This window comes from Mesoplodon bidens, assembly GCF_964165515.1.
Source record: "Mesoplodon bidens genome assembly, chromosome: 10".
NCBI classification, from domain to species: domain Eukaryota; kingdom Metazoa; phylum Chordata; class Mammalia; order Artiodactyla; family Ziphiidae; genus Mesoplodon; species Mesoplodon bidens.
Genome location: NC_138172.1, coordinates 52,201,074 through 52,226,191, shown reverse-complemented (window position 1 = coordinate 52,226,191; position 25,118 = coordinate 52,201,074). Strand labels below are relative to the sequence as shown.

Genomic DNA, 25,118 nt, shown 5'->3' with positions numbered 1-25,118 from the left:
TGCTTTTTTAACACCACTTACCATGATCTGCATCACCATTTTAGTGGCTCTGGGGTCTCCTACTGTACAGATGCACCATCCTATCTATGCTCTCTCCAACTGTCAATCCTTTGCATAATTATTTGGAGTTGTGTTTAAAGGCTCACCTAGTAGATATCACAGAGATTCAAAAGGAAGTCAAATAAAGATCAGAAAAGCAATAGTCCACTAGATCAAAACAAGACTATTTTCTGCTCCTTTGAACCAACCTCAAGTTAGTGAAGTGGCTTATTCAGCCCACTCAAGTCTAGTTATGATTTAAATCAGAACCTATAATTTAATACCTGCTCAACATTAAAAACAGTAAGATCATTTGAATACAAATTTTATTTAATCAAAAGACTACATGATTTGTACAAAATAAAAATCGGAAACACCTTGAACGCTTCCATTCCAACTCTGCAGATGCCTCTGTGTGTTGCTGGGCTACCACCCTCACCCTATGTCCACGCAGCCAGATGGGGGTGCGTCAGGCACCGCCAGGCTATAGGGAAACCTCAGGTGAGAACACACCTAATCTATTTTCCAATCAAACTCTCCAGTGAATGCTGACCTTCCGAGGGGCATGTGAGGTATGAGCAAGGCTAGAATTCCAAAGGGTCACAGTCCTTGTCATCACACATGGTCCAGCCATGAGTCTTAGTGTTGGTCTGCAGGGACATGGCTGTGGGTCTTGGCTGCACTGATCACCGGCCTGTCCACGAACTCCACAGTGCACAGTTCTGGGCCACCGTCCCCACAGGGCGCACGCTCTAGCTCCAGCACGATGACGGTGTTTGGGGCCGAGGTCACCAGGATGTGCTGCGGCACGAACAAGGTCATCTGGGGGCCCCGTGCTGGCCAGTAGCGGCCAAGGTTAAAGCCATTAATCCACACCTGACCCTGGAGAGAGAGAAAACCATCAACCCAGCTGCACTGACCACCCTGGGGAGTGCGAGAGCCTTGGTGCAAGGGGCCCAGGGTGGGGAGGCGGGCAGTATCCCCAGAAAGGTGCTCTCCTGCCACAGGCCAGGCCCAGAGCCAGGCCAGGCCAGCGTGGGGTCCAGCATCCTGCCGAGATGTCCAGCCAAGTCGGGCAGGGGCTGGGTGGGAGAAGCCACAAAAGCTGCCCCTTGTACCCACCCTGCTTCAGGAAGAGATGTGTCTGGTCCCTTTGACTGGCTTCAGCACCACATATATCAGCACTGGATGACACTGTGGCAGATGCACCAAGTTACTGGATTTCGTCCTGGGTCCAGGGCGGGGTGGGGGTCAGGTGCCTGTCGGCACACACCAGCCTCTGCCTGGCGCCTCTGTAGGCAGCTGCCTCCCTGCCTCCTCAAGGAGACGAGCTTTCCCTCTTTATTCTCCCCTCCTCCAGGCAGGTGGTGACCTCGCTGCCTCTGTGCACGAGATAAGCACGGGGCCTGCAGCCTGGGACACACAGGTCCTCTAGAAGGATGTGGAGGTCGCGGAGGGAGAGACGGGGGCCGCCCAGGAGGGTGTTTATGTTCCTGCTGTGTTTTGGCAGTTTTCACACCAGCATCAGAGTGAGGGTGGGGACTTGCTTCAAGAAGCAGAGGGGATCCTACAAGCTGCAAAGACGACTTCCGTGAGTAGGAGAAGCTGCTTCCACCACAAAACTGAGAGGGAGGAGAAAGTCCTCAGGAATAGGGACCAGGTACAGGTGTGTCTGCACAGCCTCTAGGCAGCAGCTAGGATTTGCTCACAGGTGGGACTTAGCAGTTGGATGAATAGATGGAACCTTCTGTCACACAGAAAGAGAGCAAAGGAGGGGAGATCTCACACACACGACAGAGCAAGTGGGGAGAGAGAGAATACATGGGAGAGGATGGGGGAAGGAAGGAAGAAGGAAGGGAGGGAGGGAGAAGTATAAAAATCGCTCCCACGGTGGCCCACATGTATTGGAGGAGGCCCAGTCCTGGCTGCCACCTGCAGCCCTGACCCAGCTGCAGAACTACTCAGTTCTCACCTGGTTAACCCCAGGTGTCCCCTCAATGTCAGCGTCCTACCTGGGTTCAAACCTTACTCCTGCCACTTACTGGCTGTGTGACCTTGGGTGGCTCCCCACTCACTCTGGTACTCGGGGACAGTGAGGGCGGGAGGAAGCAGTGCCTGGCCCGTGGTCAGCATGGCGTGGTAGCACCCGTCACACCAGCACAGTGAAAAGACCTTGGCCTCCACAGGTCCACGAAAGGAGGCCAGTGATGGAAAGCCACCTGTCTGTTGGGATAAGTCATTTAGAAAAAGGGTGACAGTTTCACAGTTCTCAGAATTATTTTACTCTTGTTTTTACCACGGGATATGCTATCTCGATCCATCCTGAAGGTACACGCAATGACAGCCTCACCAGGTTTTATCAGTTGAAGATCTGGCAGCGCCCTGTTTCCGCAGTATTAGAGAACAGCAGAACTTGACTTTTGCGGGCGAGGGGGAACAATGGGCTCCAAGGGGGAGTGCGACAGGGCTTGGTGAGTAGCACACAAGGGCTGGCCTGGGCGACACGGGCTCCACACTGCATCCCAGCCACGGCCATGCTGAGGGTCAGTCCCTTCTAAGATGCTACCCCTCACCTCCCTCGTGCTGCACCGGGCATGTCCACCTGGAAGCTGGGGACCGGGTCCTGAGTCCCCTCTGTTGGTTATTGGGACCTGGGAGCTCAGGGTGGAAATAGGCTCCCCTGGCTCCCTCCAGGGTTAGGGGGTGCAACTCACCCGGGCAAGGAGACAGGGTGCAGCGAGCAGGGGCCCTGGGAGCAGAACGCTCCCCGAGCAAGGAGCAACTCGCTTGACACTGGAAGGTGGAAGGGGAACCGGGACACTGCTGGGGGTTTTCACGGTTAAACGAGGAACTGACAGAACCAGGCAGCTGTGGGCTCAGCTCACCCTTGGTCCAGGTCCAGCTCGTCCTCCTAAACGCTGCCCTGCCAACCAACAGTGCAGTAACTGCACAGACAACAGCCCCAAAGGCCTCCCTGGGACAGGGTACCACTTGCTTCTGGGAGTCCCCAGAGAAGCCGACTGGACCAAATCGGGAGGGTGATGAGCGTTTCTGCCTTTGATTGTCTGGTCCTTCTTCCAACTTTCACTTCTCCAGCTGCCCCCATGTTTCTGGGAGGTCCAACTCCCACTAGCGAACACTCGTGGTGGCCCCACTTCCCCGACTACTCTGCGACGGATGTAACCCGCAATTGTCACTCCTAGTTGCACATCCAAGGTGATACAGTTTTTCTCCTGATTCTCCTTCATTTGCACGATCTGTTCTAGTTATTCTTTTTTTTTTTTTTTTTGCGGTACGCGGGCCTCTCAGTGTTGTGGCCTCTCCCGTTGTGGAGCACAGGCTCTGGACGCACAGGCTCAGCGGCCATGGCTCACGCACCCAGCCGCTCCGCGGCATATGGGATCTTCGCGGACCGGGGCACGAACACGTGTCCCCTGCATCGGCAGGCGGACTCTCAACCACTGCGCCACCAGGGAAGCCCTGTTCTAGTTATTCTTTTCTCCCCCAAATGATCACCTGTGGCCTATTTTAAGCCTTCAGCTCCCACGTGGACTGTTTTATTGGCTGCGCCGCAGCGTGCGGGATCTTAGTTCCCTGACCAGGGATCAATTTCGTGCCCCCTGCAGTGAAAGCGTGGAGTCTTAATCACTGGACTGCCAGGGAAGTCCCTGGACTCTGTCTTTTAACTTGTCCAAGTGACTCCAACACGTAGGCATCCTGCCTGGCACCTTCCCTCCAACTTTCCCAAAACCCAGGGTTACACTGTCTTTGGTTTTGGTTAATTCTCCAAAGCTATGAAAGTCTTCAGGAGAGACTTCCCCTCTACTCTCAGTCCTTAACAGAATGGACATTCGATGAAGCCTGTGATGGTTTGGTTGCCCTTCCAAGAGAGAGGAATGAAGGATTGGGAAAGCACAGGTCATGGTACACAGCTCCGAGGCCTCGCTGGTCAACAGAACTGTCTGCAGAGATGGAGGGCTTGGCGATGCCAGCTGTGTGCCCTGACAGTGGCTCCTGAGCACCTGCGGTGTGGCTGGTGTAAGGAACTGACTTTTCTCTTTGAATTAATTCAAACGTAAACATAAAAGAGCCACACGTGGTCAGTGGCTGCCGTGCTGGGCAGCACAGCTGAGTTGCAGCGAACGGCCGTCACTCCATCATCAGACCGGTGTCCCCGCTGCTCTCCACCTCACCCTCATGGCCAGTCCTCCAGAGCACGTCCCAGGCAGTGCTGACCCAGTCTCCTGCAGCTGCCCCCCAAGGTTGGCCCCCGGACTTCCTCTAACTCTAGATCCCAGGCTCCACACAGCAGCCACATAAAAATAAGACAATTTTCACATGCTTCTGCTTCTAATCTCCTTAGTGGCCAACAGGCACATGCCTTGGTCCTCTCACCCTTGATCCCAGCTCCCCACTTCCCCATTCCACACGCCAGGCTTGCTCACCTGTGTACCAAGCATCCCCTGCGCCTGCAAGACTGTCCCCCACACCTGAAGCCCTCAGATCCCTCGAGTCTCGACCCCATCATCACCTCCTCGGAGAGAAGGATCATGTCATCCCCTCCTCAATTCTGGGCCTTCCATTCCATCACTCACTCTCCCTTTAATTTCTTTCTTCTAGTTACTGTCAGTGTTTGAAATTTTGGTCATTTGTTTCATTACTGGTTTATCAGCTATTTCCAGCAGAGACTCTATGAAGGAAAAGGCTGAGTCTGTCTTGTTCACGGAGAGCTTCTCAGCACCTAGCAGAGAGACATTCAATATACACCAGTGTTGACTCAGTAAATAACACTGGAGGATGATTCTGCCTGGGGAGAGACTCAGCCCTACTCAAAGATACTTCATGCCCCTCTGCTCTCAGCTTAAGAATTTTAGAGAATACTGTTTACTGGAAGAACAATGCAATATTTGCTTTCCCCCTTGATTAACACTTTAAAAGAGTCAAACTTAAAAAAAAATCTATTTTAAAAAACATATACACTCTGGGACTTCCCTGGTGGCGCAGTGGTTAAGAATACACCTACCAATGTAGAGGACACGGGTTTGAGCCCTGGTCCAGGAAGATCCCACATGCCCTGGAACAACTAAGTCCATGTGCCACAATTCCTGAGCCTGCGCTCTACAGCCCACGAGCCACAACTACTGAGCCCACGTGCCTACAGCCCATGCTCCGCAACAAGAGAAGCCACTACAATGAGAAGCCAGTACACCGCAATGAAGTGTACCCCTGCTCGCGTAACTAGAGAAAGCCGCGCACAGCAACGAAGACCCAAAGCAGCCAAAAATAAATAAATGAACTTATAAAACAAACAAACAAACAAACATATACACTCTGATTCTTGTTTCTCTTTTTAAAGTAATGCTGAAATTATTGGTGGAGGGGAGAGTAGGCACATGTGATCTAGAAGTAGACACACTCTTTTTTTTTTTTCTTTTGGCCGCTCCGTGCAGCTTGTGGGATCCTAGTTCCCCGACCAGGGATCAAACCCATGCCCCCTGCAGTGGATGCGTGGAGTCCTAACTACTGGACCGCCAGGGAAGTCCCTAAAAGTAGACATACTCTTAATTAATACAGGGAGCCTCACTGAGGCCGAGCATCTGTAGAGTGAATCCAGTGGCTTCTGGGGCTTCCTGTGGTTGTCCCAGCCGAAATATCTCCATGACAAAGGCTGACTTTCTCTGACCACGGCTAGACCCCTGGCTGACTCCAGCTCTCTGCTATTATCACCAAGGTGGTAATAGTTCCAATGAAGGATAGGAAGTGCCTGACCTACTCTGTGTTGTCAGACAGACATGTGTCTGCTTGTCTGTTTTAAATTCTCTAGATTAATAGAACCCTCTGATAAGAACGCAAAGCAAAAGAGCCAATCCTGGGGCTTCCCTGGTGGCGCAGTGGTTGAGAATCTGCCTGCCAATGCAGGGGACGCGGGTTCGAGCCCTGGTCTGGGAGGATCCCACATGCCGCGGAGCAACTAGGCCCGTGCGTCACAGCTACTGAGCCTGCGCGTCTGGAGCCTGTGCTCCGCAACGGCGGGCCGTGACAGTGAGAGGCCTGCTCACTGCGATGAAGAATGGCCCCCGCTCGCCGCAACTAGAGAAAGCCCTCGCACAGAAACGAAGACCCAACACAGCCATAAATAAATAAATAAATAAATAAATAAAAGAGTCAATCCTGGTTTAAGTCATAGCTTTTTAAAGTTTTCAGATGTGGTCAGGAGTTCCTTTAACAACACCAAACTTGGGTTGAATGTCAACTCTGTCCTACTCTGGAAAAAGACATTTAGACACTTGGAGGACTTAACATGGAAAAGACAAAGTTTCATTTCTCAAGGTTAGAAGGCTCTCGCCACACACAATTCATGAGTATTTATGGTGCTAACTTGGGAGGAAAAAAAAAAAGGAAAAACAAGGGTAAAATAGTGAGAGATAAGACATTAAATAAACCTCCACGAAGTACACAGGGGAAAAACAAAATCACCCCTTCCTTCAGACCCCAAGGGGTCTGTAGCTAATGCAAATCCTTTGCTTCCTCCTTGGTCTTAAGAGTAAAAATGTTAAAGAACTTTATGGTTTCTCTGTATTTTGGGACAGACCCAGATAGAGTCGAAGCCATGAAAACATAGATTATTAGCCTAAAAGATGAGTCACTTCCTCCTCTCAGCACACCCCAGAGATAAATTCCTTCCTTCTCAACTCCCCCAGAGTGCCACCATTGCTTGATCTTTTTATGGAGCATCTCACCTAACGACAGTCATCACGCGTTCTCACGTGCCTGAAATGAGGCTAGGAACTGGTGAGTGAAAACCACCTCCAGGCAGCCATATACTATTTGTTACAAAGTCCATGCACTAAAATTTGTAGGAGACCCTCCTTCACTCGGAGCCTATTTACTCCTGTTTACACACAATTCTTACAAGTTTTCTAACTAAATTAATATATATTTGTGCAAAGGAGTCTGATTATGTAGTTTCCAAGTTCAAAGGACTTGTGACTAGAAACAATGAATGAGGTGGAAATAGTAGATTTTGTTGGGGGTAAGAATAACTGTAAATCAGGCCAAAAAAAGTTGAAAAAACATATCAAATTCAGAATGAAAGTAGGGTCAAACAGTGCTAAGACTTTATGGCAGACTGCAGAAATAGCCACAATTCTGTGCAGCTTCCCCTATCAGGAGGTAGAATCTGCTTCTCCATCCCTTGGATGGGGCTGGCCTAGTGACTTGTTTTGGGCAAAGAACATGGAAGAAGTGACATGTGAATTCTGACTTGGGTCTTAAGAAATGTCGCACATCTGCCTTCTTTCTTTGAACCCTGCCAGTCACCATATGAACAAGCCAGGGCTGGCTTGGTGGATGATGAGAGAGATGTGGACCAATCTCTGTGGCCTCAGCAGACAGACAGCCAGCCCCCAGGAGGAGGGCCTCCTCGCTGACTAGAAGGCCCTGCCCATCTGAGACCAGCAGAAGAACCACCACCCAGTCTGCCAACACTCCAAATCAGGACCTAAATAAATGGTTTTGGTTTGAAACCACTAAGTTTGGGGTGGTTTGTTAAGCAGCAAAAGCTAACTGATACACATCTCCATGGCCTCAAGGTACAGTAGCATTCTGCTTTTTAGTAAAGTAAATGATGTCATTGAACCCGATTTAACAAGAGTAGGATCATCCTCTACTAGTCAGTTCCTCTTTCACTAAATAGTCACCAAATCCCGTTAGGGCTACCTCTGTTGTGTCCGTGCCTCTCTCAGGGTTGTTTTTAAATGATAGTGAGAGGACACAGGTGAGCACTCAGCACAGTGGCTGGTGTGCAGGGAGTGCTCCATGATGAGGCTGCTGGTATTATTTCCCACAGCTGGGCCCCTTCTCCATCCCCCACCCCCGCCGCCGCAACTGCTGCACTAAAGTCCAGCTTCCTTCCTTGTCCTTGGACCACTTCTCCTGCAGAAGAGTAGGTTTCAGGGGAATGAGGAGGAAGGGTCTGTCTTATATGTATCGGGTGGGAGGTGCCTCTGAGGCCTCTGGTAGCTGGTCCCCCCAGGTGCTTGGATGTGGTGTTCCCGGTCCTCAAAAGTGGTGAGTTGGAGCTGAAAATTTGGTTGTTACCAGCACATCTGTGAGGATGACCTCCCACGAAAATGTAAGAAGAGGGCCCAGGGGCTTCCCTGGTGGTGCAGTGGTTGAGAGTCCACCTGCTGACGCAGGGGACACGGGTTCGTGCCCCGGTCCAGGAGGATCCCACATGCCGCGGAGCGGCTGGGCCTATGAGCCATGGCCGCTGAGCCTGCGCGTCCGGAGCCTGTGCTCCGCAACGGGAGAGGCCACAGCAGTGAGAGGCCCGCGTACCGCCAAAAAAAAAAAAAAAGAAGAGGGCCCAGGATCAAGTCCTGAGAACTGAAACACAGACACAGAAAGAGAAGCCTGAGGAGGAATGAAGACGGGGAGGGAAACCAGAAGTTTGGTCCCAGACGTCAGGATAGCTTCAAGGGAGGGACGTTACTTGCCAAGACATTAAGTGAGAAATGTCTGGGGTGTCACTATGTGGGTGTCGGTGGCCTCGGCGGGGACAGTTTCCGAGGAGTGTGGGAGCAGAGTTCCTCCCCATCGTCCTCCACTCGGGAGTCAGTTCTACAGGTTGGGTCCTTTTCCTAACAGGCCCAAACCTGGGACAGGCACCAAAAGCACACCTTTAACTTACATTGTAGCCCACCTCCCCAGTTGTACAGATTATCCGTATAGACTCAGGACTGACAGGCCTTCTAGAGTATGGCCATCAGGTCTGGAAACAGAGATGACAATATTCCATTGTACTGAGTGCAGCTTTCCTTTTTTGCTGTGTTGCAGGCTTTGGTGGCCAAGAGCAGACAGCTCCTCGTGGATGAACAGGAAGTACTTGAGACTGAACATGCTCAACACAGGGCCTCTGGTCCCCACCTGTGCTGCTCAGTCACCCCTCTCAGAGGCTGACAGCTCCAGCCCTCCAGTTGTGTAGGCTCCAAACTCTGGAATCCTGCTTCTGAACAACCAGCTGTAAGCTGGGGTTTCCCATGCATCCCTCCTCAGGTTCAATAGTTTGCTAGAATGGCTCACAGAACACAGAAAAACATTTTACTGATATTTATGGGCTTATTATAAAGGTTACAACTCAGGAATGGCCAGATGGAAAAGATTCATAGGGCAAGGTAGGAGGGTGGCTGAGCTCCCAGCCCTCTCCAGGTGTACCTCCCACCCAGGTGTACCACCCAGCACTTGAAAGTTTTCACCAACCCAGAAGCTCCCTGAATCTTGCTGTTCTAGAGTTTTTATAGAATTCCATCTCCAGTCCCCCACGTTGGCTTTAGAGATTGGGGGTGGGGCTGAAAGTTCCAACCCTCTAATCACATCATCTTTCTGGTGACCAGGCCTCTGGATAGGACTGGTCACCAGAAAGACCAATTGATTAGAGAGCTGTAAATTTCAAAGGCAAGTTGCAAAAACAGTCTCAACATAGAAGGGATTTCTGTCGGCTCTTTGTTATAAATTCTTTTATTTCATGATTTTTTTACATCTTCAAAGAGGGAATGTTTGCCTTTAAAGAATAAAATTGCTCTTTGTCCGTATTCTATGTTGATTCTCAACATTCAAAGCTTAATTCTGGTAGAGGAAAAGCGGGAAGTTATCCCACCCCTCTCACTGCCAGGCTTTGCTAGGCACCCAGATGTACTGCGAGTGGTAGAAAAATGCAGAAAGGCTACACAGGATATTCATGTGAGATTATCCACACGCATCTGAAGGAGAGATAAACAGCACACACGTCACTGCAGCGGCAGAGCATGACATTTTAGGTCTGGCACATCTGACCCAGCTGGAGCACTGGAGAACAGTGCGTACTGCGGGGAGTTTGCATCAGACGAGAGTTCTGTGCTGACAAAGCGCTGGCCTGTGTCTCTGGGATGGAGCAAAACATGCCTGACCGCTTCCCACTGAAATCCCAGTTGACATTCGGGCATTTAACCAGAAAGCCACATCTGAGTAATCAGAAGTGATTTTTTAAATCTCCTGAATCACCCTTATCATTCACTCCATCAAGGTAGTTTCTCTACAGCAAGTGAATAGCATAAGTCAAGAGGCTGGGACAGGGGCCTGACAGGGCCTCCCTGCTGGAGGTGGATGGAGCGGGGTTAGTGCCTGGAGGCAGAGTCTTGGGAACGGCCCAGGCTTCAGGCAGTCCATCCCCAACGCACCCCCAGATCTGCCAAAGTGCTCATTCTCCCAAAGTCAGAACTCCATGCCCTGTTGGGAGTGGGATCTGTCTGTTCTGCATCTGCTCATCATTCAGAACCTCAGGAGCTGGCCCGGGACTGTCCTTGGCAACTGGGACCATGCTCGCTGGAAAATAACAGAAAACACACATGCTCTGTCCTATGTATGATACATGTATGTCCTCTGACCTTCAGACCCGTGCAACCCAGGTCCACAAAGCCTGTGGATGGGCCTTTTTGCAGGTGTGTGTGTAAAGTTTTATTGAGTTATAATTCACATATCATACAATTCCCTCATTTCAAGTGTACAATTCAGTGGTTATTAGTTTACTACAGAGCTACCCAACTATCACTCTGAAGAGAAACCCTGAACTCTTTAGTATTTACTCCCCATCTCCCCCCAATATTCCCTTCTCCCTGCTCTAGGCAACCACTGATCTTCCCATATCTAGAGATCTGCCTGTTCTGGACATTTCTTTTTTTTTTTTGGCTGTGTTGTGCGGCATGCGGGGTCTTAGTTCTGCGACCAGGGATGGAACCCGTGCCCCCTGCAGTGGAAGTGTGGAGTCCTAACCACTGAACCGCCAGGAAAGTCCCTGTTCTGGACATTTCATATACATGCAATCATACTGTATGTATGGTTTGTGACTAGCTTCTTTCACTGAACATGTTTTCAAGGCTCATCCATGTTGTAACATGGATGAGTACTTTACTTATTTATTTATTTGTTTTCATTTATTTTTATTGACAAATAATCTTCCATTATGTGAGTAGACCAGATTTTGTTTATGCATTCATTAGCTGATGGGCATTTGGGTTTTTCGACCTTTTGGTTGATTTTGGATACTACTGCTGTGAACATTTGTGTACTCATTTTTGATCCGACATATAAATTAGTTGGGCTTCTGGGGTTCCAGACCCCTTGACACATTCATAAATATTGTGTGTACACGTACTTTTCAAGCATGACGGTGCAGAAAATCCATCAGGCTGACTAAGTAAGTAAAGAGCTTCTGCCTGGATAATTAGCACAATCTCCCAGCTGGCCCTCGAGGCCCCATACATGCTGCCTGCCTTTTCGTGTGGGCCTTCAAGTCAGACAGACGTGGGGCTGGGGAGCCTTTCCACCACCATGTCTGTACCTCACACATGATATTGAGGTCTCTGAGCCTCTACCTGCTCATCTGCAAACTGGAGACACTATCAGGATATCCTACCACAGGGGCCTCCTTTGATGATTAGGAAGATAGTGTCTCTTAAGTGCTGAGCAAAACTCCTGCGTCAGTAACTCCTGGGTGTGACACTTCTATGACCTGGCCAAGGCAAAACCCCTTGACCTCAAAAACATCCTATGCTTCTCCATTTCTTCATTTTTGCATCTACTATTCTTTCACCTGAAATTCCCTCCTTGACAAAGCCTCCGATTCCGATGAAGGACCATTCATCCTTCAGGTGTGTTTCAAGCTCCATCTGAGCCCCCTAGCCCTGTTCATAACCCCTGTGACAGATAATGTTCTCTTTCTACTTTGCATCTCCTGAAGGTTGTTTCTCTTAAGGCACTAAACTGACACCACCTGGTGAGCAATGGTTTGTGCTGGGTCTTCTCATTGGCCTTGGTGGCCCTGTACCCAGAGCACCAGCCAAGCCCCTCTTCACCAACAGGACCGCCCAAGGGCCTACACTCCTCTCACGTGCTTTCTTTCAAGGGACCCAGCAACACAGGCAATTCCCCCTTTCTACCTGAAAGCAGTTACAGAGCAGCCAGGCCCAGGGAGGACACAGAATAAACTGGGCACTTAAAGAAATGCCCCTCGTGAAACTTATGACTCAGTGGGTGAAACCAGGGTGCCAGCCTGAGTGATGAAGCATCACGGAGCTGAGTCCAGGCGGGGCACGAGGTGGATCAAGGGGGACTAAGGGTCTAGGAAGGTTTCAGAGAGGAGTTAATGCCAGTCCTGACGTCGTGAAGACCTGGTGGGCAGAGGGAGGGAATGAAAAAGCGTGAACAGAGGACACCAAGAGGAAAAGGGGGGAAGGACCGGGGGTGGGCAGGGAGCAAGAGAACAAGAACGAGCCTGCTTGTGCTCCAGTGGGAAGATCCGGGGAGGGCTTTGTTTTGTTTCTGGGTCGCAGAGGCCCTGGATATTGCTTCTGGGCTGCAACACGGGAGTTGGCAGAGAAGACAGAAAGGCTGACAAAATGCAGGAGGAGAAAGAGAACAGGATCTCGGCCTGGAGGAAAGTGGTGGGAGGGGGATTTGGAGCTTAGACTTCCTCCTAGAGGCCACTGGGCAGGAAGCGAGGGTGGAGGCAGAGAGGTAAGTCTGACAGGAAGCTGAGGAACAAAGGAGCTCCACCTGAGAGTGTCAAGGAGGGTGAGTCCTCAGCGGAGGGGGTGGGGAAGAGGAAGGTGGTTTAAGAGGGATGATGAGGGTCATAAAGGCCGTCTGGGGACAGGGAAGAGAGAGGCCCAGGACTGCTGGGCAACTTGGCACCTTCAGAGTTTGGAGACAGTGAGGGGAACGTGGCCCTGACAAATGTGCCAGAGTGGCTCCCCCAGGGCTGCTCAGTTACTGGTGAACCAGCGGAGGCCAATGGTGGACCCACTCCCGGTGGAGGATGATCAAGGAGACAGAGTGGAAGGGCAAGGGGGTCAGTGCATTGATGGCCCTTAAAAAAATGGTGGTGATGTCTAGGCAGGATAGGAAAGAACTGCGGCCTTAATGGTAGAGCTTCAGGTCATCCATAAGATCCAAGAGTAGGCTCGGGAGGCATGAGAGTTTGAGGGATAGAAATATGTGGCCAGAGAGAGGATGGTAGAGCTTAAAATTCCGGAGGTATATTCATCAAGAAATACAATATGCTTGGGCCATAAACCAAGTCTCAATAAACTTAAGAAGATTTTGCAACCATCACCACAATTTAATTTTGGGACATTTCCATCACCCCCAAAAGAAATCCCATACCATTTGCAGTCATTCTCTATTCCCACCCTCAGTCCTAGGTGACCATTCACTTACTTTCCGTCTCTACAGATTTGCCTTTCCTGAACGATTCACGCAAATGGGATCATACAATATGTGGCCTTCTACGACTGGCTTCTTTTACTTAGCATAATGTTTTTCAGATTCATCCATGTTGTAGCCTGTATCAGTAGTCTGCTCCTTGTTACTGTGGAATACCATTCCATTGTACGGATATTGCACAGTTTATTTATCCATTCATCAGTTGATGGACATTTTGAATTATTTCCAATTCTTGGTTATTTTGATAATGCTACTATGAATATTTGCATGTAAGTCTTTGTGTACACATATGTTTTATGTCTCTACCTAGGAGTAGAATTGATGAATCCTATGGTAATTTTATATTTAACCCTTGAAGAAACTGCCAAACTGTGTTCCAAAGTGTTTGTGCCATTTTACATTTCCACTAGCAATGTAGGAGGTTTCCCATTTCTCTACATCCTTGCCAACATTTGTTCTTATCCATGTTTCATTATTATAGCAATTCTAGTGGGTATAAAGTGGTATTTCATTGTGGTTGATTTGTACTTCCTTAATGATGTTGAATATTAAGCATCTTCTCATGCACTTATCAGCCATTTGTATATCTTCTTTGGTGAACTATCCATGCAAGTCCTTTGCCCATTTTTTGATTGGGTTGGTTGTCTTCCTATTATTGAGTTATACGAATTTTTATATATTCTAAAATCAAGTCCTTTGTCAGATATATGATTTGAAAACATTTTCTGCCAGTCTGTGGCTTGGATTTTCATTTTCTTAATAATGTTTTTTGAAGGGAAAACATTTTCAATTTTGATGAAGTCCAATTTATCCATTTTTTCCTTTAAGGACCATGTATTAGGTGTCAAATATAAGACATCTTTGCCTCACCCAAGATCATGAAGATTTTCCTCCTTCTTCCAGAAGTTTTATAGAGGAATTAAATTAGAAATCAAAAATAAGATATGCTTTAAAAAATGTACATATATATGAAAATTAAATAACACACTTCTAAATAATCCATGGTTCAAAGAGATAATAAGGGAAATTAGAAAATATTTCAAACAGAATGATAATGAAAATATATGTCCATAAACATGTAAAAAGCAAACATTATAAAAGGGCATTTATTAAACACATGCCATGTGCATCGTCTCTTCCAGTTTTTTTTCCAGTATTGTTTTCCTCTTCTCCTTCAGAGTCAAACTTCTCAAGAATGTTTATCTTCAAGTATCCGTATTTATTCATGTGTTCATGTCCTCCCCCTACACTCCTTAGTAGAAGGCCATCTGGCTTGCAATGCTTCACTCTGCTGGCTTAGCGCTTACTGAGGGTCCCCATGATCCCCTGATGCTAAATCCAGCAGAGATGTTTCTGTCTTCATCTCACTTGTCCTCTTGGCAGCATAAATGTTGTTCTCCTCTCATTTTTTGGTCTCTCCTCCTCACTTTCTGTCATGTTTGTGTCTCTCAAAGATCAGCCTGAGGCCTTCCTTTCTTCCTTCTTCCTCCTCTCTCCTTAGAGGACCTCATCTATCCCATGTCTTCAACAACCATCCATACACAAATGATCTCATATGTATGTTCCCAGCCCAGATCCCTCCTCTGAATCCCCACCCATAAATCCAACAGCCTCCTTGTGTACCTTCTCTCCACTGTTCTCCAAGGCATTTCTAATTCAGCTGTCCACATCCAGACTCATGATTTTGCTCTTCCAGCCCAAGTCCTCTTCTGAAATTTCTTCTTTCAGTAAATGGTACCATCTACCCAGCTGCAAGCCTGGAACCTCAGAGTCATCTGATACGTCCTTCTCTTTAAATCCCTATATCCGATCTGTCATTACATCTTATTGATTTAACTTTATTCTTTTTTTTTGGCTGCACCATGTGGTTTGCAGGATCTTAGCTCCCTGACCAGGGACTGAACCCACGCCCTTGGCAGTGAAAGTGCGGAGTCCTAACCCTGGACCACCAGGGAATTCCCAATTTAACTTCAAACATCTCTCATATAGTTGATGTCATCTCTATCTTGGCTCCCACCATCCCAGTCTCTCAATGAAACTATGGTCCAGCCTCCTAGACAGTTTCCCTGAATCCACATGTACCCTCAACCAACCCATCCTGGGGTCACAGAGGCTCATCACATCACAATCGTGCCATGTCTCTCTGCTGCTTTAGTGACTCTCAACAGAAAGACCAAACCTTAATATGGTTTAATTGGCCTGTCCTGATCTGGTCTCTACCTGCTTTCTAGCCTCTTCTCTGAACCACACTCCCTTTTCTCTGTGTTCCATACATTTCAGTCCTTTATCAGTTCCTCACACTGGCCACTTTCCCCTCTAACCACATGGCCTTGCACATGCTGTCCCCTCTGCCTGGAGCATGTTTCCCTCCCCTTTCTGCCACGTTAATTCCTATTCAACACTCCTACCTCTGTCAAGCATCATGTCCACAGGTAAGGCTTCCCTGACCTCCCTGACAAGGTCAAATGCCCAATTATCATCAATCTCCATATCTCTTCTTAGCACCCATTGCAGCTGCAGTTCTATCATTTAATTTGGGTGATTATATGATTTGGGTTGGCTGCCCCAACAAGACTTTAAGTTCCATGAGGGCAAGAACCATATCTGGTTCTATTCATTATTGTATCCTTAGCACCTGGCACAAAGTTTGGGCACACAGTAGTGAAATGGAGCAAGACGCTATGGTCCTTCCCCACCATGTCCTCGGCCTGCCTTTTGTCTCTAGAAAAATTTTAGCCAAAGGATAAGGTTAATCAGAGAAGTGAGAAAAATACAGAAGCAAAGGAAAACAATCAAATAGGACAAAACAATAATAGTTTAGTCATTAAGCATAATCAAGGACCTTTAGTTTGGGACTTCCCTGGTGGTCCAATGGTAAAGAATCCACCCTACAATGCAGGGGATGCGGATTCCATATCTGGTCAGGGAACTAAAATCCCACATGCCACAGGGCAAATAAGCCCACGCGCCACAACTACTGAGTTCACTTGCCTCAAGTAGAGAGCCTGTGTGCCGCAAACTACAGAGCCCACGTGCCTTGGAGCCTGCGCACCAGAACTAGACAGAAGCCCATGTGCAGCAAGGAAGAGCCTGCGCGCCACAGCTAAGACCCAACACAAGCCAAAAATAAATTAAAAAATAATAAATAAATCTTAAAAAAATGTTTAAAAAAAAGGATCTTTAGTTCCTCCTCAAGGGCTATAGATAATATTCTAAGCCATGTCCTGTGAGCTGTCTTATAGATACTGAAATCCCCACCAGGTGGAAGAAGTTAACTGCATGAGGACCAGACTGTAGCCATCACATAAGCTGCCAGAATTCAGAGAACTGGCCTCAAGGAAATGGTAACAAACCGACTCTGGAGCTGAAGATTAACTGTACTTAAAACAGTCAAGATGATGGTGGTCAGGCCACCACAGGACCAATTTCAAGACAACCGTCAGAGCTGACTGTGCTGTTTCTATATGTAGCCCCCTCCATCCACCTATAAAAGCTCTTGCCCCCTGATTGTCAGTTGGAGTGCAGGGGAAGTCGGCTTTGGACAGGAGTCTGCCCTCCCCACCACTTGCTAGCCTTGGAAATAAAGCAAACTTTCCTTTCCACCAACCTTGCCTCTTTATTGGCTTTTGAGCAGTGAGCAGCTGGACCCACTTTTGCTAACAGATTTTGGCTTCCAATGTGAAGCTGCACTCTCACAATATCTGGCTCCTTGGAGTTTTCTCCAGCAGAGCTGCCACCATGACGATGCACCGGGATGGCTCCAAGGAGCCCACTGCTCATGGTTTGCTGGCCCTGAGAGGGGGATTTGGGGGCGTTCCTAGCAGCTGCCAAAACCATTTGTTTCGGGGATCCTCCCTGTTTCTGTGCTGCTCGCTGCTGGCTGCCAACGTACGCTTTTCCTTGGTGGAACAGAAAGATGGCTCTGGGCGAGCTGATGAGCTCCAAGACCAAGGTAGGTTCACAGGTGTGTACCTGGGCAAACTTCTCTTTTGAGCATGAGGTGCTATTTGGGCATTTTGCTAATTGGTTCTGATGTATGTCTGATGTTGAGAACCATTTGTGAGCACTGAGTGTCATCTGGGCATTTTGCCAATTGGTTCTGATGTGTGTCTACCATTGAAGACCGTTTGTGTTGGGAAGTGTTTGTTTGGGACTCCGTATTGGTCATTCTCTCAGAGGATCTGTGACAGTTCTGTCTTCTGGTGTGTGAATGTATATTCCATTTGTGTCTTTGGTATTCTTGTTGCCTTTTGTAAAATGAGAAATTCAGGTTCAGTTCATTAGAAAGATTTTAGCTATGACACTATGACTAAAGAAAAAGAAAGATGATTTCTTAAAACTGTGTGGCCACCAACAGTATTCTTCAAACTCAGAAAAAAATTGGTTAAGATGAAATTTTTTTTGAAATTCCAAAACTGGTTATTTTTGTATATGCAGTTAGAGAAAGCTAGCTTGATAAATACTTTTTTTTTTTCTCAGAATTCTGACCCTGAGAGAACAAAAATATGCTTAGGAGAAAGTTTGAAGTTAACTCTTAACACATCCTTGAAATACAAACACAGCTCACTTTGCCTGAGACTTCAGCCTTGGGTTAATTAGTAGAACTTCAAGCCAAAAAAAAAAAAAAAGAAAAAAAAAAGAGAGGAAAGAGGACTTAGGTGTATTAAACATACATCTGGTACCACATTAAAGAGAAATTGTGCATAAAAAAATGTATGTTTTTAGAGGTTATGGAATATGTTCTTAAGTTTGCCAATCAGAAAATGCTGGTATAACAGTTTGATTACTTGTTTCTTAGTTTTGTTAAGGTTTTAAAGGGTTAAAAATTGTAATATGTAAAAATGATAAGGGAAACATTTCAGTATGTAAAGCAAGTAGGATGTGTGTTGTTGGCAAGAGAAAATATAAAGAATGGAGATATTTTTGTTTTCTGTTGTTTTTTTTCCTTTGGCCATGCCATGTGGCATGCAGGATCTTAGTTCCCCAACCAGGGATCGAACCTATGCCCCCTGCAGTGGAAGCATGGAGTCCTAATCACTGGACTGCCAGGGAATTCCCTGGAGATATCTTTGTTGAGGGATAAAAGTAGAATAATTTTGTCCTAAAGCTGGTTGCTTCTGGATGGGAAAAAAATAAGGGACAAATTAATATGGATATAGAAAGTATCCTTTTTTTGTAAAAAAAGGTATTTTGAGAAAAGAATTTTGTACATTGTTAAGATCAATTAAGATTAGATTGAATTTAATTATGTAAATGAATTTTGTTATTAACAGTAAGCGGGCACAAGGTGGGAATCTGGTTTTCTCTCTGTTAAGAGAACAAAGTTTTCCTGGAATATTGAGCTGCTTTTGAAAACAGATTGTAAGTTTCTTTATCTATCTAATTTTGAGTTTTCCAGAGGGCCCCTGAGGAATCTCAGAGATAAATATTGATAAGAAATTTGAAGAATTCTAATGGAAAGCTACTGTTTTTCTTCTAACTATACTTCTGACACCAATGTTCAGGATGGAAAAAAATGTCTAATGAAGTTGTTACAGAGTATAACTACTAATGATGTGTATCACTGCTGGCTTTAAGTTTACTGCTTAAAGCACATGTACAATGTTTGTGTGACAACTGGGTATAACTGATAAAATGTATAGCCTATAAAATGTTTCCCCATCAACAGACTTTTCTGTACTTGTTTGTTATGTCTGATTAGTTTTCTCCCAATGTAGATGACTAGACAAATATATAAACAAAAAGTAGGTCTAGGGCTTCCCTGGTGGCACAGTGGTTGAGAGTCCGCCTGCCGATGGAGGGGACACGGGTTCGTGCCCCGGTCCGGGAAGATCCCACATGCCACGGAGCGGCTGGCCCTGTGAGCCATGGCCACTGAGCCTGCGTGTCCAGAGCTTGTGCTCTGCAACGGGAGAGGCCACAACAGTGAGAGGCCTGCGTACCACAAAAAAAAAAAAAAAAGGTAGGTCTAGCACTGAGGGACATGAATGGACCCAGAGTAGGCAACTGAGCCATTATGGCAACTGAGCCACTATGGCAACTTGGAAAAATACATTGATTATCAATGTTTTCTATTTACAATTGAAAGGGGAAAATGATAGAAGAAATTTTCACATATTGAGGTATGGGGAAGTCATTCTGTCTTAAACCTGATTTAATTTGAACTTTAGGCTAACCAAACAGTCTGTATATGGCCTATTAAACATACACTGTACATCCACTTTAACCATTAAGGAAAAAAATACATTCAGAGAATAGTACAAAAATACATTTTGGGGCTTCCCTGGTGGTGCAGTGGTTAAGAATCTGCCTGCCAATGCAGGGGACACGGGTTCGAGCCCTGGTCTGGGAAGATCCCACATGCCGCAGAGCAACTAAACCCGTGGGTCACAACTACTGAGCCTGTGCTCTAGAGCCTGCGAGCCACAACTACTGAGCTTGCGTGCCACAACTACTGAAGGCTGCACGCTTAGAGCCTGTGCTCTGCCACAAGAGAAGCCACCGCAATGAGAAGCCCGTGCACCGCAACAAAGAGCAGCCCCCACTCGCTGCAACTAGAGAAAGCCGCTCACAGCAACAAAGAAACAAAGCAGCCAAAAGTAAATAAATAAAATGAATAAATTTATTTAAAAAGCTGATCTTTAAAAAAAACACATTTTGATTATTATCCTCATTGCAATATGACTACTAATTTTCAAATGTTTGTCCAGGTACTATGACAAGACAATCAAAGACAGAGGTAATGTTTTCATAATACAAAATATTGATGCTAAGCTTGGAACATGAAATTATTTCCAACTCTGTGTCCATTCCCCAAATTAGGCAGGACTAGGCCCCATTTCACCAGGAAGTAGCCAGAGCAGTTGTCACCCCATTCCCTCAAAGATTTGGGGGAAATTGGAACAGAAATGGAACTAAAACCAAGTTCCTCTGCCAAGTTTATGATTAACCTCTCTATCCAAAACTTTATTCCCTTTCTTGTTCTATACCTGTCCCTCATCAAGATTGGGGAGTATCAAAGAAAAGGGGGGATTGAAATGGAGCAGGACCCTATTGTCCTTCTCCCTCCATGTCCTCCACCTGCCTTTTGTCTTGTAGAAAAACTTTAGCCAAAGGATAGGTTTAATGAGAGAAGTGGGAAAATACAGAAGCAAAGGAAAACAATCAAATAGGACAAAACATTAATAGTTTAGTCATTAAGCAAAGTCAAGGACTTTAGTTCCTCCTCAAGGGCTATAGATAATATTCTGAGCCATGTTCTGTGAGCTGTCTTATAGATACTGAAACCCTCACCAGGTGGAAGAAGTTAACTACATGAGGCCCAGACTGTAGCCATCACATAAGCTGCCACAATTCAGAGAATTGGCCTCAAGGAAATGGTAACAAACTGACCCTGGAGCTGAAGATTAACTGTACTTAAAACAATCAAGATGATGGTGGTCAGACCACCGCAGGACCAATTTCAATATGACTGTCAGGCTGACTGTGCTGTTTCTATATGTAGCCCCCTCCGTCCACCTATAAAAGCTCTTGCCTGGGGGCTTCCCTGGTGGCGCAGTGGTTGAGAGTCCGCCTGCCGATGCAGGGGACGTGGGTTCGTGCCCCGGTCTGGGAGGATCCCATGTGCCGCGGAGCGACTGGGCCCGTGAGCCGTGGCCGCTGGGCCTCCGCGTCCGGAGTCTGTGCTCCGCGGAGGGAGAGGCCGCAGCAGTGAGAGGCCCACGTACCGCCAAAAAAAAAAAAAAAAAAAAAAAAAAAAAAAAAAGCTCTTGCCTGCTGATTGGGGGTGGCGGGGGAGTCAGCCTTTGGGCAGGAGTCTGTCCTCCCCACCCCCAATTGCTGGCAACCAAAATAAAGCAAACTATCCTTTCCACCAACCTTGCCTCTTTATTGGCTTTAGAGCAGCAAGCAACTGGACCCACTCTTGGTAACAGTGGCCACTAAAATATTTGTTGAATGAATAACTGAGTCATGATAAGGGCATCTAGGATGAAAACAGGACTTGAAGTGGAGAAGACAACGGTGAAAGAAGACATGCTGATGTCTTCAAAGAATAAAGGAGAGTGAGCAGGCAGTAAAGTGGCCAAGGGAGAGCTGAGGATCGTACAGACAGTGGTGGATGCCCCCAGGGCACAGGGGCACTTTCACACGGAGGTGAGGGTGTTCTGAGAGTATAGTTAGGCATGAACAAGAGAAAACAGGTTCCCCAGATATTCACCTGGTTGCCTGGGCCAGATTTTCTTCAGGATAAAGAAGAAGGGTTCCTCCTAGGCACTTTCCAAGGGGACTATGATTTTTCTTAGAGGAAGGAGGAAGTTTCTAAAGAAAGTTGTCAGTCAATGAAAATGGGGTAGATGGTGTACCTTCATGCTGACCATTGCACCTTCAAAGATCTGCCATGGTCCTGCTCCTGAGAAATGGGTAAACTTCCAAAGAAAATCCTCCACTCCCAGACTCACACAGCATCCCATTAGCAGCTCTTTTTGATTCTCAATCAGAGACTGAAAACCAGACGTCTGAGGCCTGAATTCAAACACTTCCCATGAAGACACATACCTTGGTCCATCTGGAAAACTGGATAAAGGTGTCCTGGGGCAAGTCTGGGATCCCACTGGGAATAGAGAAATTAGCCACATAAAAGGCCGGGAGTGTGTAGTCAGATGGGCTGTGGGCACAGCCGCTGACATGGCCATCCCAGGTCCCCAAGTGGCTGCATACTGCATCCTCCATGTCCAGTGGGAAGATCTCCCAGTCGGTGAGGATATTGGAATCAAGGGTCAGGTTAGAAGTAAGACCCTGTAAAGGAGAAACAGAGCAATGAGCTGGGGGTGGGGGTGGAGGGAGGCTTCAAGTGACTCTGTGTTCCAGCCTTGAATTCCTGGGAAAAGCAAACTGGGATATGAAACACAAACAGTATATGCAGACTCAAACGGTGTGTACATCAAAGTGACAGATCTGGCTTGAAGCCAGAGCTTTTGATCTCAAATCCCCAATCTTCAGTTTTTGGTTCAGAGACATTGCTAGAATGGAGGAAATGATGGAATTTGAGGATGAGAGAGTGAGTGGAGCGGGGGATGCAAAAGAACATCCAGCCCACTGTAAAAGGATAGAAAGGGCCGTGATGATGATAGGGAGCCTCAGACTCACATTCTGAAGTTGATCTATTTGCCCAGCAGGGGCAGGGGCCTGGGGTGTCCATGGCATCAGCCACTGCATTGAAGCCTTTGATCATGGTTTATCTGGCTTTCTCTTCCCAGCCTTTTTAAAAATTAATTAATTAATTAATTAATTATTGGCTGTGTTGGGTCTTCATTGCTGTGCGCAGGCTATCTCTAGTTGCAGGGAGCAGGGGCTACTTTTCATTGTGGTGCGTGGGCTTCTCATTGTGGTGGCTTCTCTTATTGCAGAGCACGGGCTCTAGGGTGCATGGGCTTCAGTAGTTGTGGCACATGGGCTCAGTAGTTGTGGCTCACGGGCTCTAGAGTGCAGGCTCAGCAGTTGTGGTGCACGGGTAAGTTGGTCCACGGCATGTGGGATCTTCCGGGACCAGGGCTCGAACCTGTGTCCCCTGCATTGGCAGGTGGATTCTTAACCACTGTGCCACCAGGGAAGTCCCTCTTCCCAGCCTTTTATGAGGGGAACTTCTCCAACCCAGTGGGATCCCAAATTAGTCCCAGGACACTTCTCAATACCAAGCCTCAATCGTCCAATTAGTAATTCAATAAGCATTAACAAGGCAGCTGTGTGCCAGGCTCTTTGCTGGGTCCTGGGGACTTAGACACCTCATAAGAGTCCCCATCACTCTATAGGTCATCGTGGTCTGTGACAGCCAAGCAGGAAGGCCACTGATTACAGCCTGAGCACAAGGACTGTAGCAGGGACATTTCTACTGGAGACAAAAGTGGCCCCTGTATGGCTATTCCCTAAGAGTGTCATTGCCTTGCCTCCGAGGTGTCACCAGGAGGGTCAGGAAATAGCCACAGACACCTGTCCTCTCCTAGAGTGGGTGGTGTCATCATTCCCTCAGTGAAGACTTCCCTCCTCTAGCAGATGGTGAGCTACCCATGGGGTAGCCTATATCTCAACATCCTTGCATCCCCCAAAGCGCCTCACAGAGCATGTGCACAGAGTATGAGCTTCACAAATGTTTGCTGAATAATGCTCTCAAAATGTACATTAGAAAAACGTATATGGACTAGACACCTAGGCACAGACTAACCAACAGAAGTGAGAGGCAGTGCACCAAGGGAAAGGTTCAATTCAAGAGTTTGTCCTGGTTCATCCACATCCAGAAAACAGAGCAGACCAAATGCTAAGCTGGCTTTGTTGGCAAGGGAGTGCCTTTTGCGACCTCAGTGGGTTTTTTAAGCAAAGGAAAAGCATGGTGCAGTGGCTTTCTCCTCCTGTTTCTTACTAAAGGATGACTGAATTCAAACGCAAAGGAAGGTTTCTGTTTGCAAAGCTCAACTTTCTCATCACCTGCAGAGGAAAACAGTTCTTCAAAACAACCCAACTTCTAGGTTGCAAAACAAATCAGGGTAGGTTCACTCATCAAATACGGAAAGGTGGGTGTGCTTTTAAAAATTACTTCTATGTGAACAGGGCTGGAGGGAAAGAGTGTATGTGGGAGTTTTTAAATGGATTTACAGAAACTTCCCTAGTGGCTTAGGCACAGGTCAACCTTTGAACCTCACTCCTAACAGGGAAGCTAGGCCTACCTTAAAATCGTTGATAGAATTGCCGTAGTTCACACGCCCCATGTTCTCCACCAGGAGGTCCAGGGTGGCTCCAGCTTTCCCTGTTATGTTCAGGGTGATCACAATATTTCGCTCAAGGACTCCGTGGGGGACCTGTCAGTTCAATGCCAAATGAGAATTAACTAGGGTGGGAGGGTCAGCAGAGAGGCAGCCCGCTCAGTTAATTCAGCACTCATTTTCCTGCCTGGAAATGTCACCAGACTTGGGAGGAAATGCTCTGATGGCTCCTTTGCCCAAGTTACTGGCCAGACGCCCACATTCCTGAAATCACTGCTTTCTACACAAGAAGATCAGCAGACTCAGCTCCCAGCAAGGAAGGGGCAAGGCTGGTTTCCTTAGCTCTGGGATGTTTTGTTGTGCATCTATTTTTATTTTTAAATTTTGTATTTATTTTTATTTTTTATTTTTATCTTATTTTTTGTTTTTTTATTTTTTGGCGCCACTGCACGGCATGTGGGATCTTGGTTCCCTGACCAGGGATCAAACCTGCGCCCCCTGCAGTGGAAGCTCAGAGTCCTAACCACTGGACCACCAGGAAAGTCCTTTAGTTTTTAAATTAAATTTTTATTTTATATTGGGGTGTAGTTGATTTACAATATTGTGTTCGTTTTAGGTGTACAGCAAAGTGGTTCAGTTATACATACATATATATGCATTCTTTTTCATATTCTTTTCCCATATAGGTTATAACAGAGTGTTGAGTAGCCTGTGTATCTATTTTTAACAGAAAGGGGATAGAGGCAAAAATTCCAGGGGAAGATTCCTAATACAGGAACCTCTTCACGTTCTCACAGCAAAAAGGCAGTCACAAAAAGTAGCTTCTAAACAACATGGAGAGAGGAGACAAATGAGATAAAATCAGTGAGTTAGGTGAAGTAGTCTCACTTCAAAATACCTGATATGATGCATTAACCACAAAGGTGAAATAACAGAATGAGGGGAAACAACAGGTGTTTTAGCAGCAACATATTCCTAGTTTTTTTAAATGCAAGATTAAAAAAAAAATGACTGTAATTCACTAAGACAACCCCCAGATTGGAATTTTAGAAACAACTGCTGCCA

The 25,118-nt window shown here is 47.0% G+C and overlaps 1 protein-coding gene across 2 annotated transcripts in view; it reads right to left on the bottom strand.

Annotated features, from left to right (window-relative positions):
• Window positions 1–348: 348 nt before the first annotated feature.
• The window catches only part of GLB1 (galactosidase beta 1), a 92,556-nt gene continuing 67,786 nt past the window's right edge, over window positions 349–25,118 (bottom strand). For both annotated transcript variants that reach the window (XM_081245809.1, XM_081245810.1), the window contains 3 exons: window positions 24,018–24,149; window positions 21,856–22,095; window positions 349–921 (listed from right to left, as the gene is read on the bottom strand). In XM_081245809.1, coding sequence (XP_081101935.1) covers window positions 679–921; window positions 21,856–22,095; window positions 24,018–24,149 — 615 coding nt within the window. In that variant the 3' untranslated portion in view covers window positions 349–678. The remainder of the gene's footprint in view (window positions 922–21,855; window positions 22,096–24,017; window positions 24,150–25,118) is intronic.